The 17,845-nt window shown below is 42.0% G+C and overlaps 1 protein-coding gene and 2 pseudogenes across 1 annotated transcript in view; all 3 read left to right on the top strand.

Annotated features, from left to right (window-relative positions):
- Positions 1-17,845, top strand: part of LOC123520833 (putative neural-cadherin 2) — a 241,129-nt gene that overhangs the window by 172,722 nt on the left and 50,562 nt on the right. Inside the window, exons 8-10 of the mRNA XM_045283469.1 lie at positions 402-635; positions 4,091-4,254; positions 16,320-16,610. Coding sequence (XP_045139404.1) covers positions 402-635; positions 4,091-4,254; positions 16,320-16,610 — 689 coding nt within the window. The remainder of the gene's footprint in view (positions 1-401; positions 636-4,090; positions 4,255-16,319; positions 16,611-17,845) is intronic.
- LOC123498262 lies at positions 11,174-11,309 on the top strand (annotated as a pseudogene).
- On the top strand, positions 12,305-12,438 carry LOC123498263 (annotated as a pseudogene).

Genomic DNA, 17,845 nt, shown 5'->3' with positions numbered 1-17,845 from the left:
GAATGCCTCGAAGAACTACAAAGAACTAATTCTATTTTCCTTATCCAAACGCAAACTAAGAAAGGATCTGATGTTGCTTTACAAAATTTCTAAGGGTTTCACAAATATGAGACCTGTAATTTTCGTAACCTCCTTTTTTCTTCTCTTCCTCCTGTAGCCTCTGTCACTTACTTTTCCTTCCTCATCCTCATCCTCATCCTCCTGTCTCTCTACTCTGTAGCTAGTCAGTAGTTACCAGACAGTCTTGCAAGGACCTAAAGATCAGTTCCTTTTTGTTTCTTCTTTTGTATTTCTTTGTATTTCACTTTCCCTTGCTATTCTCTCCTCCTCCTCTTCCTCCTCCTCCTCCTTCCTCCTGCAGTTTCCGTCATCACCATCTCCTTTTGCTGCTTCTTCTCCAGGCACGTCCGTTGTCCAAATGACCGCTGTTGACCTGGACGACCCCTTAGAAGGCCGCAACGCCCGCCTCACCTACTCCCTGGAGAGGAACGTGGTGGAGGCGGCATCAGGGAGCCCCATCTTCGCCGTGGACCACCAGCAGGGTCTCGTGACAACCGCCGTCTGCTGCCTGGACCGCGAGAAGACTCAGAAGTACATTTTGCACGTGCTGGCGACGGATGGCGGGGGTCTCAAAGGTTAGAGGGAAGGAGAAGGAAGGGGATGATGCTGGTGGTGTTTTTTTTTGGTGTGTGAGTGTGTGTGTGTGTGTGTGTGTGTGTGTGTGTGTGTGTGTGTGTTCGGTTTGGTTGGTGTGTTGTGTGTGTGCATGTGTTCTCTCTCTCTCTCTCTCTCTCTCTCTCTCTCTCTCTCTCTCTCTCTCTCTCTCTCTCTCTCTCTCTCTCTCTCTCTCCTTCCTTCTTTTCATGTATTTTCTTTTTTCCGTCGTTCTTGAAATATTATTCTTCCTTTTTATTTCCTCTTTCCTCTCTTCCTCTTCCTTCTTTCCTTCTTATTTTTCTTCATTTTGTACTTCTTCTTCTTCTTCTTCTTCTTCTTCTTCTTCTTTTCTTCTTCTTCTTCTTATTATTATTATTTATTGTTCTTCTTCTTCTTCTTCTTCTTCTTCTTCTTCTTCTTCTTCTTCTTCTTCTTCTTCTTCTTCTTCTTCTTCTTCTTCTTCTTCTTCTTCTTCTTCTTCTTCTTCTTCTTCTTCTTCTTCTTCTTCTTCTTCTTCTTCTTCCTCTTCTTCTTTGTAAGTACCTGAATGTATGTTGCTGTTTGGATTTCCTTTGTATTCCTCTTCCTCCTCCTCCTACTTAAACTTATTCAATTTCTTCCTTATCGTCTTTCCTCTTTTTTTTCCCGCATTGCTTCTCTCCTCCTTATCCTTCTCCTTCTTTTCTTTACTATTATAATCCTCCTCCTCCTCCTCCTCCTCCTCCTCCTTCTCCTCCTCCTCCTCTGTATTGTAATGTAATCCTCTTGTTTCATTCTTTTCGCTTCGTCTTAATCTTTGTTTAGTTTGATAGACATTACTTTCATCTTGAACTCTTTTCTCCCTCTCCTGCTTCTCCTTATCTTCTTCTTTCTCTTACTTTTCCTCTTCATAATCTTCTTGTTTCATCTTTGTCCTCTCTTTGTCTTCTTTAGTTTGATATGTTGTTTGATATTACGTTCATTTTAAGGTTTCTCCGTCTCTGCCTCCTCCTCCTCCTGCCCCTCCTTCTCCTCCTCCAGCTAATCTCCCTCTTCCCATAACTCCTCCTCTTCTTCCTTCTCCTTCATCTGGTTTCTCCCTCTAACTCCTCCTCCAGCTAATCCTCCTCCTCCTCCTCCCCTGCTCCTCCTCCTCCTCCTCCTCCTCCTCCTCCTCCTCCTCCTCCTCCTCCTCCTCCTCTTTCTCCTCGTCATCACCATGTATCCTGCCAGTGTTTGCTTATTTGCTTATTCTCGTCCTTTATCTAAGCTGCTTTCCTCCCAGGCGTCGCTCCTTCCCTGAGTTTCATACGAGGGAGATTTATGTGGTAGATCCTTAGACCGCCACACGACCAGACGAGCAGAAAATATTGCCTCCGGAGATCTTATGTTGCATGTGCTTTGCTGATGGGATGAGAGAAAATGAAAGATGTGTTTATACTTTAACTGCGATACAAAATTTATCAGTCTGAGAAGTAATGCATGATGATTTCTATGTCTACAAGAGAAAAAGGCATTGAAAGTAATAAGTTTTGCAGTTTCTAACCGGTTTTAAGATGGAAGATGACTATGGAGCAGATGAAGATGTCTCAGGTTGATTAATAATTAAGGAAAGATGTACTAGATAACAGTCAAAAGTTAAAAGAATAGGAATCGTGAGTGTTTGAGAATGAATAAGGAATAGGTAGGTAAGGAATGAAGAGTCGAGGAGTTTAGATGATAGGATGAATGGGTGTTTGAAAATGAAAGATGTATTTGTAAGGAAAATAAAAAAAAAAACAAATATGATGTATAGATCGTGGTTTATAAGGAATGATGGAATGAATAGCCACATCGAATGGAAACAAGTAAAGTAAATAGATAAGAAGAAATCCATTATAAAGAGAATCGTGAGTGTGTGATGAAATGAATATTGGAATGAATTACGAGTCAAAAAAAAAAAAATTGTGGAGAGGATGAATAGAAAATAGCAGAATAAATAAACTATAAACAAATAGATAAATAAAAGGGAATGATGAATATGTAGTGAATGAAAAACACAGAAAATCACGAATAAAAAGAAAAGACCTGTAAAAAAAAAAAAACAATCAGTAATAGATAAGTGAGAGATGGATAGATTATTAAGCAAGGTGTGTGTGTGTGTGTGTGTGTGTGTGTGTGTGTGTGTGTGTGTGTGTGTGTGTGTGTGTGTGTGTGTGTGTGTGTGTGTGTAATCATAAACTTTCTTAACTTTTTCTTAATTTAATCAAACACATCTCGCTCGAATTAGGAATTACCATATCATTTGAGAGAGAGAGAGAGAGAGAGAGAGAGAGAGAGAGAGAGAGAGAGAGAGAGAGAGAGAGAGAGAGAGAGAAAGAGCGGGGTATCGGCGGGGATAGGGAAGAAGCAGAGATGATAGATAAATTATAGGCAGTGTTTTTTCATCTCCTTCGCATCATTCTCTCTCCAGTGTCTTCCTCAGGCTTTCCGAGGATGAGGGACGGTTTGTTGTTCTAGAAGGATATATTTCAATTTAATTCAGACAACGTGAAAAAGTAGAAGAAAAATAATCACAAACAAAAATAAAGTTATAAGTTAATCAGTGAAGTTAATATGAAAAAGAAAGAAAATATTCGTTATGTTATTATGATGTTATGTTTTATCTGAATTCTGTAGTGTTATTATGCAACGTAATTCTATTAAATTTTGTTTTATTTTAAGAATCCAGTTTAAATGTAACATTTTTATGAAATTATATTACGTATTAATTGAGAGAGAGAGAGAGAGAGAGAGAGAGAGAGAGAGAGAGAGAGAGAGAGAGAGAGTAGGGGGCGGTATTAAATGTGATTATTCTAGGCAATCTAGTGTTTTATGGAGTAAAGGATGTATATATATATATATATATATATATATATATATATATATATATATATATATATATATATATATATATATATATATATATATATATATATATATATATATATATATATATATATATATATATATATATATATATATATATATATATATATATATATATATATATATATATATATATATATATATATATATATATATATATATATATATATATATATATATATATATATATATATATATATATATATATATATATATATATATATATATATATATATATATATATATATATATATATATATATATATATCACCATCAACACGTGTGTGTGTGTGTGTGTGTGTGTGTGTGTGTGTGTGTGTGTGTGTGTGTGTGGTGTAGGAGTGTGTGTGTGACTAAGCAAACACACTAACACACCAAAACACACACGTAACAAAGTTAAGCCATCTCACACCAACACAATAACGGCGTCTTGCTTCCCTTTCCTTTCCCTCCACCTCAACCACCACCACCACCACTACCACCATTGCTGTCGTCGCCACCCCTGCCGCCGCCGCCACACCTGACGCCACCGCCACCTGCCGCTCAGGGACCAGCACGGTAGAGGTGGAAGTGAGTGACGTGAACGATGAGCCTCCTCGTTTCTCCGTGGCCGAGTGGTTCCTGGACGTGAGGGAAGGCCACCCGCCCGGCCAGGTCCTCGCCTCCCTCACCGTCATCGACCCAGACACTTGTAATGACTTCGCGTTCAGGGTGAGTACCAGTGTTTCCCGCCGCTGCGTTTGTCACCGGGTGTAGGCAGTGAGACAGCGAGACACCTGCCATTACGCGCGTGAAACATATAGAGGGTCCAGAGGCAGGTATAAAGGGAAAGGTAAGAGTGCGCTAAATTTGTTCTGTATTCCTGTCCTCCGTCCTCTGGAACCGTTCTTTCATGTGCTTCAGTTTGCTCCACTCCGGGCACACGGTATGGTTTTACTAGTGAGTGTTTGCTTATGATGAACTTGGCTTTAAAAAGGAGATCGGAGTAAATTGGCTGTCAAATGGAGCGGTATGTTAATGGAATAGACTTAGTGATCAGGTTACTAGTGCCGAGTCAGTAAAAAAAGATGGATGGAAATGGTGATGGTATATCTGGTTTACGGCGACTGCTTCATGTAAACTTGACGGCTTCTTGCAGTCTCTCTAATTTTCATGTTCTTACAACATAAGTACACCTTCAGAGTTTTCATACAGAACATTTATCTCTCAGTTTGTCAAACTATACGTTTATGAATTACACACTCAATGGAGTTACTAAGAGTGGACAAGAACAAATTATCTATCAATTAAGTGTCACAAAGCTGTATCATTACTTCTGAAGACCTTATGAACAATGTTTGGGACGTCACCGACTTTTTATATTTCCTCGTATATCTCAAACTATTAACAACACTCCACTTGTTTTTCTCATGTACTGTACTAAGTTAGTCTTTATATATACAGCTGACTGCTGGTCTAAACTCAATGGCAACGTCAGCTCCTCATCCAGATAATTTACCAGCTCTCATTGAGGATTTTCGTTTGGGGGAAACAAAGAAGTGTATGTGATGAACCCTTGGTTCATCTACGGATATGTCTGAGTGAAATTGATGAAACAAAACAAGACTTCACCACATCCACCTTTCCCTCTAACAACGTATAGTCAGAAAATTTTTTAAGTGAACACTACGTATGTTATAGAAAACGAGGACATGGAAATTTTTACTGCAGAGAATGAAAATAGAGGTGGATACTAAACTACACTTAGTGTCACGCTTAACGGAGCCCGACTGTTTTGTGGAGGGGCGTGGTGACTCGCTGCCCATGCCGCACGTCGCTGTCTCCTCACCTGGAGTTGCTTGGGACAGTATTCTCAGGCGCTTCGGCTTCTTTTTTAGATTACTTTTTTGGAAGCCGAAGTTATTACGGTTTCAGTGTTTTTTTTTTTTTCATAATGATGTCAATTTTTGTCCGAGGTATGGAACAGTTTCACATTTAAGTGGATTGAAAAATTAAGCTCTAGACCACGACTGCCAAACCTATTTTTGATCCAAGATCTACTTTTAAAGTAGCCAATCTCCCAGTGTCAACATCCCAAACCCACACACATAATTTTCAGCTTGCAGTAACTAACTTTACAAAATTGTTTCTTATTGTCACACAACCACTAGACACCACATCACAAACTTTTCCTCTTTCAAACACACACACACACACACACACACACACACACACACACACACACACACACACACACACCGCGTAGTGTAGTGGTTAGGACGCTCGACTCATAATTGAGAGGCCCGGGTTCGAGTCCCGGCGCGGCGAGGCAAATGGGCAAGCCTCTTAATGTGTGGCCCCTGTTCACCTAGCAGTAAAATAGGTACGGGATGTAACTCGAGGGGTTGTGGCCTCGCTTTCCCGGTGTGTGGAGTGTGTTGTGGTCTCAGTCCTACCCGAAGATCGATCTATGAGCTCTGAGCTAGCTCCGTAATGGGGAAGACTGGCTGGGTGACTAGCAGGCGACCGAGGTGAATTACACACACACACACACACACACACACACACACACACACACACACACGGTAGCTCAGTGGTTAGAGCGCTGGCTTCACAAGCCAGAGGACCGAGGTTCGATTCCCTGGCTGGGTGGAGATATTTGGGTGTGTCTTCTTTCACGTGTAGCCCCTGTTCACCTAGCAGTGAGTAGGTACGGGATGTAAATGGAGGAGTTGTGACCTTGTTGTCCCGGTGTGTGGTGTGTGCCTGGTCTCAGGCCTATCCGAAGATCGGAAATAATGAGCTCCGAGCTCGTTCCGTAGGGAAACGTCTGGCTGTCTCGTCAGAGACTGCAGCAGATCAAACAGTGAAACACACACACACACACACACACACACACACACACACACACGGCGTAGTGTAGTAGTTAGCACGCTCGACTCACAATCGAGAGGGTCGGGTTCGAGTCCCGGTAAGCGGCGATGCAAATGGGCAAGCCTCTTAATGTGTGGCCCCTGTTCACCTAGCAGTAAATAGGTACGGGATGTAACTCGAGGGGTTGTGGCCTCGCTTTCCCGGTGTGTATTGTGTGTTGATGTGGTTTCTGTCCTACCCGAAGATCGGTCTATGAGCTCTGAGCTCGCTCCGTAATGGGGAAGACTGGCTGGGTGACCAGCAGGCGACCGAGATGAATTACACACACACACACACACACACACACACACACACACACACACACACACACACACACACACAGACAAATCTGGCCGTTATGGTCAATGTTATGTAAGCCCGTGTGCTGGCACGTTGGTAAGTGTCATACGTTCAGGAACTCTCTCACACTGTCTTCTCAGGGAGTTAATATAGCTTGGGTTTTCACTATATTAACAGTACAGTTATCTACACTACACTAAGATAGTCTTGTACACACACAGTCCATCTCCCTGTGAGGTGCCCGGGGGAGCATAACGACCAGCTCATGTGATCGCCAGACTCCAACTAACGTAGCTCGCCTTGTCCATCTTTCGTCAGCAAAAACTCATTGACACCGGTGACTGACTAATACATTTAAGAACAGTTACAAATGCATTGGTTACAATAGTTAAAGTATTACTTAATTATAAATGAAAGAAATAAAATATATGTTAGTATCAAATGTATGTATATGCTGTTATAATTACATATATATAATTTAGAACCTTAGCATAAGAAGTGCTTGCAAACGAAAGAGAAGGGGTGTGCTTCTCGCTAAGATCAGCCTCGCTTCTCACGGCTGTGTGTAGAAACAAGGAAAAAAAATAATTATATACAATTCATACCCTAACATCCCTGATGAACCATATTGACCTTAATATGAACCAAATAGAAAAATGAACCAGGTACAAAACAGGTAGACCTCTGAGATAGGAAAAAGGAAATCACTTCCTTCCCTAGTGGGAGACCTGGCACTGGTGAATGATTTAAGAAATATTTTCCTTACACCCCTCGCGGTCGACTTTAGATCAATCTGCGGTCGAGCAGTAGACCGCAGTCGACCAGTAGACCGCGATCGACTGGTCGGGCAGTACTGCTCTAGGCTACAGAATCCTGAATCATAAAATGTTGAAGTAAAATATGTATATGGAAAGTTCATTTCACTCAATAAAGTTTTTTTTTCAGTAATATTTCAACAAATACTCTGTACACATACAATCAAAAGAGAAGCCATGAAAATCCAACCGCTCGCAAGTTCCCTGGGACAATATTCTCAAACATCTCGCCTTCTTATTTCGATTACTTTTAACAGAATGAAGCCATGCGATCCTCAAGGCAGTTTGTGGTATTCTACTGGTATCCTAACACGGAATTTGCACTTTTATAATGGGAAGAAGAGCCATAAAACTCAATTAATTCCCTCCGTAACGTTTTGAAATAGTCCTTATGAGAAAATCAAATGTTTAGAGATACGTGCACTGCTAATGTTACCCTCTACTGATATCACGGGGCATGAGGAGTGCTGGAGGGAACATGACATGGAAAAAAAAAAGAGAAGTCCTGATGGTACTCGTACATTCCGCCACCACCAGTGACCAAAATGTAAAGTAAATTAGTAGAAAAGTTTACTCACTTGTATTATTTTTTCTTCATTTAAAAATTATTTATATTTTTTTATTCAAACATTGTCTACATGAAATCTAAAGTTTGATATTTGCTTGTACTTACTGCTGTTATAAAAGTTTGTAAAGCGATGTGAGAAAAGAGCTCCTGTCACCCCACACACACACACACACACACACACACACACACACACACACACACACACACGGATATTGATCTACCAACCCTGGAACAAAGAAGGGAGAGAGGAGATTTGATACAAGTTTATAAATTGATCAACGGAATGGACCAAGTGGATAATAAGAAACTGATCCTGAGAGAAGAATATGACATTCGAAGCACAAGATCGCATAGTAAAAAGCTGAGAAAAGGAAGATGTCTGAGAGATGTTAGAAAATATAGTTTCCCGCAAAGATGTATTGAGACGTAGAACAGTTTAGATGAAGTAGTGTCTGCAACGAGTGTGCATACTTTTAAAGTAAGATTGGATAAGTGTAGATATGGAGACGGGGCCACACGAGCATAAAGCCCAGGCCCTGTAAAACTACAACTAGGTAAATACAACTAGGTAAATAAACGTAAGAGAGAGAGAGAGAGAGAGAGAGAGAGAGAGAGAGAGAGAGAGAGAGAGAGAGAGAGAGAGAGAGAGAGCTATACAACAAAAGCCTTGTGAATAAAACAAGCTGTTTCTATATAGTCATGCACAGAATCAAAATCAGGAGGGACGAAAATGAAGAAAGTGACAGAAACTCAACGAAAAATCCCAACTTGATAAGATAATAAGTAATCACCAAGAGACAGACAGACAGACAGACAGACAGACAGACAGACGAAATAGATAGACACACAGACAGACAGACAGACAGACAGAGCTAGATTCAAAGGGACGAAAACACAATAGCTCCTGCTGATGTGGACGGACTGTATGGCTGTAGGTGATGAATGTTTGTGCCGGGAATGTGAGGGTTTCCTGGTGATGGTGATGGTGGTGGTGGCTGCGGTGGCGGTGGGTGATAAGGGTGTAACAATAGTGTGTGTGTGTGTGTGTGTGTGTGTGTGTGTGTGTGTGTGTGTGTGTGTGTGTGTGTGTGTGTGTGTGTGTGTGTGATTGCATGATGAGACAATGAAAGGAGCATTTTTTTTTTTTTTACTTCATTTTTCGTGACCATTTCCATCAGAGGCTTTGAGACAGATACTTTCAAACCCAAGTCCTCGTTGGGATAATAAATTCTGGTTCCCTTGCAGTCAGTCAATCAGTCAATCCTTCAATGTTGCTATAATTTTATACAGTAAAAGAGAAACTGCAACTACAACTTCTTTTGACAATACGTATTTATTTTTTAAGCTGCCACTACATCCTTAAAACATCCTTAAAAAACCCAGTAACTTTCACCAGATCCTGAAAATCTTTAAAAGGAATGAAAACCTTAGTAACTTCCACTATACCCTGAAAATCATTGAAAGAACCACTAAAACCATAAAAAAAACTTAAAAACTCCAGTCATGTCCACTACAACCTGTTAAACGTTTGGCAACCACTACAAGTACATAAATACCTTTAAATACTGTACTAACCTCCATTTGAACTAGTTTTAAGGAGTAGTGAATGAGACGCTGAGGTGGGTAGGCTGAGTTTAGATAAGCGGAAAGATGGCGAGCTTTTTTCAGATGCTGGGTGATTAATTTGGCAGTGTGGCAGATTAAGGCAGATGCACAGGTGTGTCAGACGTGGCGTGGCGCGGTGCTTTCGTGGACTCATATGTTGGGTTTCCCGATTGCATCCTGAAAAGCAACTCGTTAAGAATAATTTTAGTTCTTTTCGTTTTAGGAATAAGGACTGGATTGTTTGTCAAGAATTGGGATGTTAGAGAGAGAGAGAGAGAGAGAGAGAGAGAGAGAGAGAGAGAGAGAGAGAGAGAGAGAGAGAGAGAGAGAGAGAGAGAGAGAGAGAGAGAGAGAGAGAGAGAGAGAGAGAGAGAGACAGAGAGAGACAGACAGACAGACAGACGTGCGCGCGCGCACACACACACACACACACACACACACCCGGTAGCTCAGTGGTTAGAGCGCTGGCTTCACAAGCCAGAGGACCGGGTTTCGATTCCTCGGCCGGGTGGAAATATTTGGGTGTGTCTCCTTTCACGTGTAGCCCCTGTTCACCTAGCAGTGAGTATGTACGGGATTTAAATCGAGGAGTTGTGACCTTGTTGTCCCGGTGTGTGGTGGGTGCCTGGTCTCAGACATATCCGAAGATCGGAAATAATGAGCTTTGAGCTCGTTCCGTAGGCGTAGGGTAACGTCTGGCTGTCTCGTCAGAGACTGCAGCAGATCAAACATTGAAACACACACACACACACACACACACACACACACACACACACACACACACACACACACACACACCGCGTAGTGTAGTGGTTAGTACGCTCGACTCACAATCGAGAGGGCCGGGTTCGAGTCCCGGCGCGGCAAGGCAAATGGGCAAGCCTCTTAATGTGTGGCCCCTGTTCACCTAGCAGTAAATAGGTACGGGATGTAACTCGAGGGGTTGTGGCCTCGCTTTCCCGGTGTGTGGAGTGTGTTGTGGTCTCAGTCCTACCCGAAGATTGGTCTATGAGCTCTGAGCTCGCTCCGTAATGGGGAAGACTGGCTGGGTGACCAGCAGACGACCGTGGTGGTGAATTACATACAGACACACCGCGTAATGTAGTGGTTAGCACGCTCGACTCACACTCAAGAGGGTCCGGGTTCGGGTTCCGGGGCGGCGAGGCAAATGGGCAAGCTTCTTAATGTGTGGCCCCTGTTCACCTAGCAGTAAATACGTACAGGATGTAACTCGAGGGGTTGTGGCCTCGCTTTCCCGGTGTGTGGAGTGTGTTGTGATCTCAGTCCTACCCGAAAATCGGTCTATGAGCTCTGTGTTCGCTCCGCGATGGGGAAGACTGGCTGGGTGACCAGCAGGCGACCGAGATGAGTTACACACACACACACACACACACACACACACACACACACACACACACACACACACACACACACACACACACGCACGGGAATACTTACCTGGCACAGGGGACACCGTGATCATGAAGGCGGTTCTCCCAATGCGAGGCCTGCCATTGCACTTCGGCGGTGCTGACCTTTGCGATTAACCCAAATGTGGTTAACTCGAAATTTTTGTTAGCGTAATGGGGAAGACTGGCTGGTTGACCAGCAGACGATCGTGGTGAATTACACACACACACACACACACACACACACACACACACACACACACACACACACACACACACACACGTAATGTAGTGGTTAGCACGCTCGACTCACAATCGAGAGGGCCGGGTTCGAGTTCCGGGGCGGCGAGGCAAATGGGCAAGCCTCTTAATGTGTGGTCCCTGTTCACCTAGCAGTAAATAGGTACGGGATGTAACTCGAGGGGTTGTGGCCTCGCTTTCACGGTGTGTGGAGTGTGTTGTGGTCTCAGTCCTACCCGAAGATCGGTCTATGAGCTCTGAGTTCGCTCCGTAATTGGGAAGACTGGCTGTGTGACCAGCAGACGACCGAGGTGAATTACACACACACACACACACACACACACACACACACACACACACACACACACACACACACACACACACACAAAGATGTATTGAGACGTGGAACAGTTTAAATGAAGAAGTAGTGTCTGCAACGAGTGTGCATACTTTTAAAGTAAGATTGGATAAGTGTAGATATGGAGACGGCGCCACACGAGCATAAAGCCCAGGCCCTGTAAAACTAGAACTAGGTAAATACAACTAGGTAAATACACACACACACACACACACACACACACACACACACACACACCGCGTAATGTAGTGGTTAGCACGGTCGACTCACAATCGAGAGGACCGGGTTCGAGTTCCGGGGCGGCGAGGCAATTGGGCACGCCTCTTAATGTGTGGCCCCTGTTCACCTAGCAGTAAGTAAGTACGGGATGTAACTCGAGGGGTTGTGGCCTCGCTTTCCCGGTGTGTGGAGTGTGTTGTGATCTCAGTCCTACCCGAAAATCGGTCTATGAGCTCTGTGTTCGCTCCGCGATGGGGAAGACTGGCTGGGTGACCAGCAGGCAACCGAGATGAGTTACACACACACACACACACACACACACACACACACACACACACACACACACACACACACAATACACCTGGCACAGGGGACACCGTGATCATGAAGGCGGTTCTCCCAATGCGAGGCCTGCCATTGCACTTCGGCGGTGCTGACCTTTGCGATTAACCCAAATGTGGTTAACTCGAAATTTTTGTTAGCGTAATGGGGAAGACTGGCTGGTTGACCAGCAGACGATCGTGGTGAATTACACACACACACACACACACACACACACACACACACACACACACACACACACCGCGCAATGTAGTGGTTAGCACGCTCGACTCACAATCGAGAGGGCCGGGTTCGAGTTCCGGGGCGGCGAGGCAAATGGGCAAGCCTCTTAATGTGTGGTCCCTGTTCACCTAGCAGTAAATAGGTACGGGATGTAACTCGAGGGGTTGTGGCCTCGCTTTCACGGTGTGTGGAGTGTGTTGTGGTCTCAGTCCTACCCGAAGATCGGTCTATGAGCTCTGAGTTCGCTCCGTAATTGGGAAGACTGGCTGTGTGACCAGCAGACGACCGAGGTGAATTACACACACACACACACACACACACACACACACACACACACACACACACACAAAGATGTATTGTATTGAGACGTGGAACAGTTTAAATGAAGAAGTAGTGTCTGCAACGAGTGTGCATACTTTTAAAGTAAGATTGGATAAGTGTAGATATGGAGACGGCGCCACACGAGCATAAAGCCCAGGCCCTGTAAAACTAGAACTAGGTAAATACAACTAGGTAAATACACACACACACACACACACACACACACACACACACACACACACACACACACACACACCGCGTAATGTAGTGGTTAGCACGCTCGACTCACAATCGAGAGGACCGGGTTCGAGTTCCGGGGCGGCGAGGCAATTGGGCACGCCTCTTAATGTGTGGCCCCTGTTCACCTAGCAGTAAGTAGGTACGGGATGTAACTCGAGGGGTTGTGGCCTCGCTTTCCCGGTGTGTGGAGTGTGTTGTGGTCTCAGTCCTACCCGAAGATCGGTCTATGAGCTCTGATTTCGCTCCGTAATGGGGAAGACTGGCTGGGTGACTAGCAGGCGACCGAGGTGAATTACACACACACACACACACACACACACACACACACACACACACACACACACACACACACACACACACACACACACACACACACACACACACACACAATGAATGAATAGAATTGCTAACGTCATATTAAAATACATGGGAACAAATCACCTGACAATAAAACTGACCCGTGAAAGTTTCCATGCCGTTATTTCAGATGTTATAGGTTTCAGCAAATGTTTAACAGAGGTACCAAACTGTAGGTGATTTGGTGATCTGGTTGATTCTAGAGAGCACCGCTTGTATGGAAAACTTGCGAAATAGAAAGATAAATACTAATACGCTGAATGTCGTACTGGTGTGAAGGTGAGACATGTGTTAGAAAATTTTCCTTACTAGAAACACACTACGGAGATGAAAAGATGGATGGTGCCTCTCAGAATGTTAACTGCAATCTAGAGAGGCATAAAATTTCATTTGTTGTGAGAACTAACGAAATGGAGAGGGAAACAATTAACTAATGTGAAGATGAAATAAGCGTCAGAGTAGTTCGTTTACTAGGAAGACAATTAGAAGATTATTATTGTAATTAAGGAAGAGACTTAACTACAACTTACTGAGAAATTGTGGTGAAGTACATTGTAAATATATTACTTTGAACTGTCTGGAAGAAAATTATAGAAATATGGAAAATTATGGATAATCATGGAATAGAAATTTGAAAGTGTGTGTGTGTGTGTATATATATATATATATATATATATATATATATATATATATATATATATATATATATATATATATATATATATATATATATATATATATATATATATATATATATATATATATATATATATATATATATATATATATATATATATATATATATATATATATATATATATATATATATATATATATATATATATATAATAATAATATATATATATATATATATATATATATATATATATATATATATATATATATATATATATATATATATATATATATATATATATATATATATATATATATATATATATATATATATATATATATATATATATATATATATATATATATATATATATATATATATATATATATATATATATATAGCACGAGAACAGGATGTATTAAACAAAGGTTTAGAAGGTTTAGTTTGAGAAAAAGAATGAGGAATGTACGCCTCCATGCCAGACACTGTCTGTCACCTCTGTTATGCGTTCAGCACACAGCGATGGATGTCTGACACGGAAGCAGTAATCATTCCCCCTTCTGGCAAAGGCAAAACTCCAGAGGCACCTCCCCTTTGGGGGATCCTGAGGAGGGATAGGAGAAATAGGACAAGATACAGAAATGAGATTGTGATCGGAGGAGCCCAACGGAGATGATAGGGTAACAGCATAAGCAGAAGGAGGTAAGGAAGACATCAAGAATGTTGGGCGTGTCTCTTAGACGGTCAGGAATACGAGTAGGGTGTTGCACCTGTTGCTCTAGGTCATGGAGGATAGCAAAGTTGAAGGCTAGTTCATTAGTGAAGGGAGAGGAAAGCCAAAGCTGGTGGCGAACATTAAAATCTCCAAGAGTAGATATCTCCACGAAAGGGTAGGGGGACAGAATATGGTCCACTTTGGAAGTTAAATAGTTAAAGAATTTACTATAGTCAGAGAAGTTATGGGAGAGATAGACAGCACAGATGAATTTAGTTAGAGAATGACTATTGAGTCGAAGCCAGATGGTGGAAAACTCGGAAGATTCAGGAGTGGGCAAGAGAGCAAGTTAAGTCGTTGCGCATATAAAAATATCATCCAGCTTTGGAACAAAAATGAAAATAGAGAAAGTAGGAAGGCACAGAGAAGGGGTTACTGTCAGTTGACCCAGACAGCTGTGTTTCAGTGAGGAAAAGAAAATTAGGTTTCGTTAAGAAGAGATGGAGCTCTACAAATTGAAAATTAGGTCGAAGACCGTGAATGTTCCAGAAATTAATGAAGAAAAAATTGAGGGAGGTGTAAAGACATTTTGGGTCGGCACCGACAGAGAAGTCCGACATGGGGACATTTCTGATCCGACATGGGGACATTTCTGATCGCCTCCCCAGAAGGGAACTCCGAGGTTGGATTTGGAGTCGTGTGTTTCTATTTTGAATTTTAAGTGAAGGGTGTGTGTGTGTGTGTGGTAAGTGCATGCAGTGTTGTGTGAAGAAGGAGAGTGTCTTTGGAGTGAAGGTTGTGAGTTGTGAGACACAAAGCGAAACGTTGTGCGAGATCACAAATAGCTTTAATGGAAGGTTCGCAGCACCTCGTGATCTAGTGCTATTAGACCTTGCTGAGAGTAAATTATTTATCGTTTTATATATATATATATATATATATATATATATATATATATATATATATATATATATATATATATATATATATATATATATATATATATATATATATATATATATATATATATATATATATATATATATATATATATATATATATATATATATATATATGTATACTCGAAACAGTAATGAAACGTGTATGTAGAGAAAAAAACGTATACTATTGATAAGAATTATACGGTCAGCAATGTACTATCAGAATAAAATGTTAATATAGATTAACAGAATTATCGACTCTGTAACCTTGAAACAGTAACGCATTAGGAAAAAAAAAAAAAAAAAAAATCGACCATCAAAAGAAAAAAAACATGATACTGACTTAAATAACATCAACTAACAAGACAATTACCGATAGAAACACACACACACACACACACACACACACACACACACACACACACACACACACACACACACACACACACACACACACACACACACACACACACACACACACACACACACACACACACACACACAAGAAAAGAAATCAGCGAAGTATACAAATAATACAATAAGACTACTTCTTCCGTCTCGATTCTCACCCAAACAAATCTTATTTCATTCGCAGCTGGTGCCTGGCAGTGGACACGGGTGGCAGCTTTTCAGAGTGGAGGCGCAGCGTGAGGGGACAGCTGAGAAGTATAGAGCAAGAAAGGAGGACACTGCTGGCGCAAGAGGGATGGTGGGTGGACAAAGTGAAGCTAGCGGCGTCACTTCTGAGGAGTCTCCCGTGAGTGAAGGAAACGGGCGAGAAGGGAAGGGAACCGCAAGGGTGGAGCTTAGGGCGGTACGAGAGCTGGACTATGAGAACGCAGACCACAGGCGAGGCTTCAGGTTTCGTCTGCAGGTGACCGACAAGGTGGGTTCCTGTGTAGCTTGTGTGTTGTGCTTGTGTGTGGGATGGCTTGATGCGGGAGTGTTATTTTTGTGATATTTCGCTTTGTTTTTGTCTGTTTTTCTGTGTGTTTTTTGTCTTATTATTAATCTATTTGTCTATCTATCTATCTAACCTCCTACCAGTCTATATGTCTAGGCACATATCTTTATATATCTATCCATCTATATAACTGTCTATCTACCTACCTACCTACCCTATCTGCCAATCCATCTATCTATCTACATATATACATACATGCATGCATACATACATACATACCTGCCCACCTACCTATCTATTTCTCTATCTAAGTATTTTGAGGAAGAATTTGTGCCTGTCTATGTATTTGTTTATCTACGAATTTATGGGAAGCTTTAAAAGAAGATTACGTAAATTTATGGATAGCGATAACTGATAAATACACAAATACACGAATATATACAGGAAGACCTAAAACGCATAAGCCTGGTGGGTTCTTGCAGTTTTCCTCATGCTGTGTTCTACCATTTCCGTACATCTTCAACTAAACACTGTCACACCCTCCCAAACACTGCCACACCTTCCCAAACACTGCTATACCATCCCAGACACTACCAAACACCCTTACAACATTGCCACACCCTCTCAGACACTACCACATCCCACCAAAACACTACCACAGCCTGCCAAACACTGCCACACCCTCCTAAACACTGCTATACCATCCTAAACACTACCAAACACCCTTACAACACTGCCACACCCTCCCAAACACCACCACACCCCACCAAAACACTGCCACACCCTTCCAAACACTGTCATACCCTTCAAACATTGCCATATCACATCAAAACACTGCCACATCCTTCCAAACACTGCCACACCTCACGAAATCACTGCCACACCCTTCCAAATATTGCCACACCTCACCAAATCACTGCCACATGCACTTACAACACTGCTTATTGTTACACTTGATAATATTGTATCGTGTATCATCTCACCATTTTTCCCTCATCTCTCTCAGACTCCATCACATTTCATCACTTATCACCAATCTTTTTTTTTTATCTGCTTCCATCCCTCCCTAACTGCCTACCCCTAACCTCTTCTCTCTCTCTCTCTCTCTCTCTCTCTCTCTCTCTCTCTCTCTCTCTCTCTCGTTGTCTATGATGCGCAAAATGAAGAGATAGAGTTGGATAAAGAAAAAAGAAAGATGGCGAGGACTAGAATGGAGA

The sequence above is a fragment of the Portunus trituberculatus genome, chromosome 47 (genome assembly GCF_017591435.1).
Source record: "Portunus trituberculatus isolate SZX2019 chromosome 47, ASM1759143v1, whole genome shotgun sequence".
NCBI classification, from domain to species: Eukaryota; Metazoa; Arthropoda; class Malacostraca; order Decapoda; family Portunidae; genus Portunus; species Portunus trituberculatus.
The sequence above is the reverse complement of the archived record's forward strand: the minus strand, read 5'-3'. Positions and strand labels throughout refer to the sequence as shown.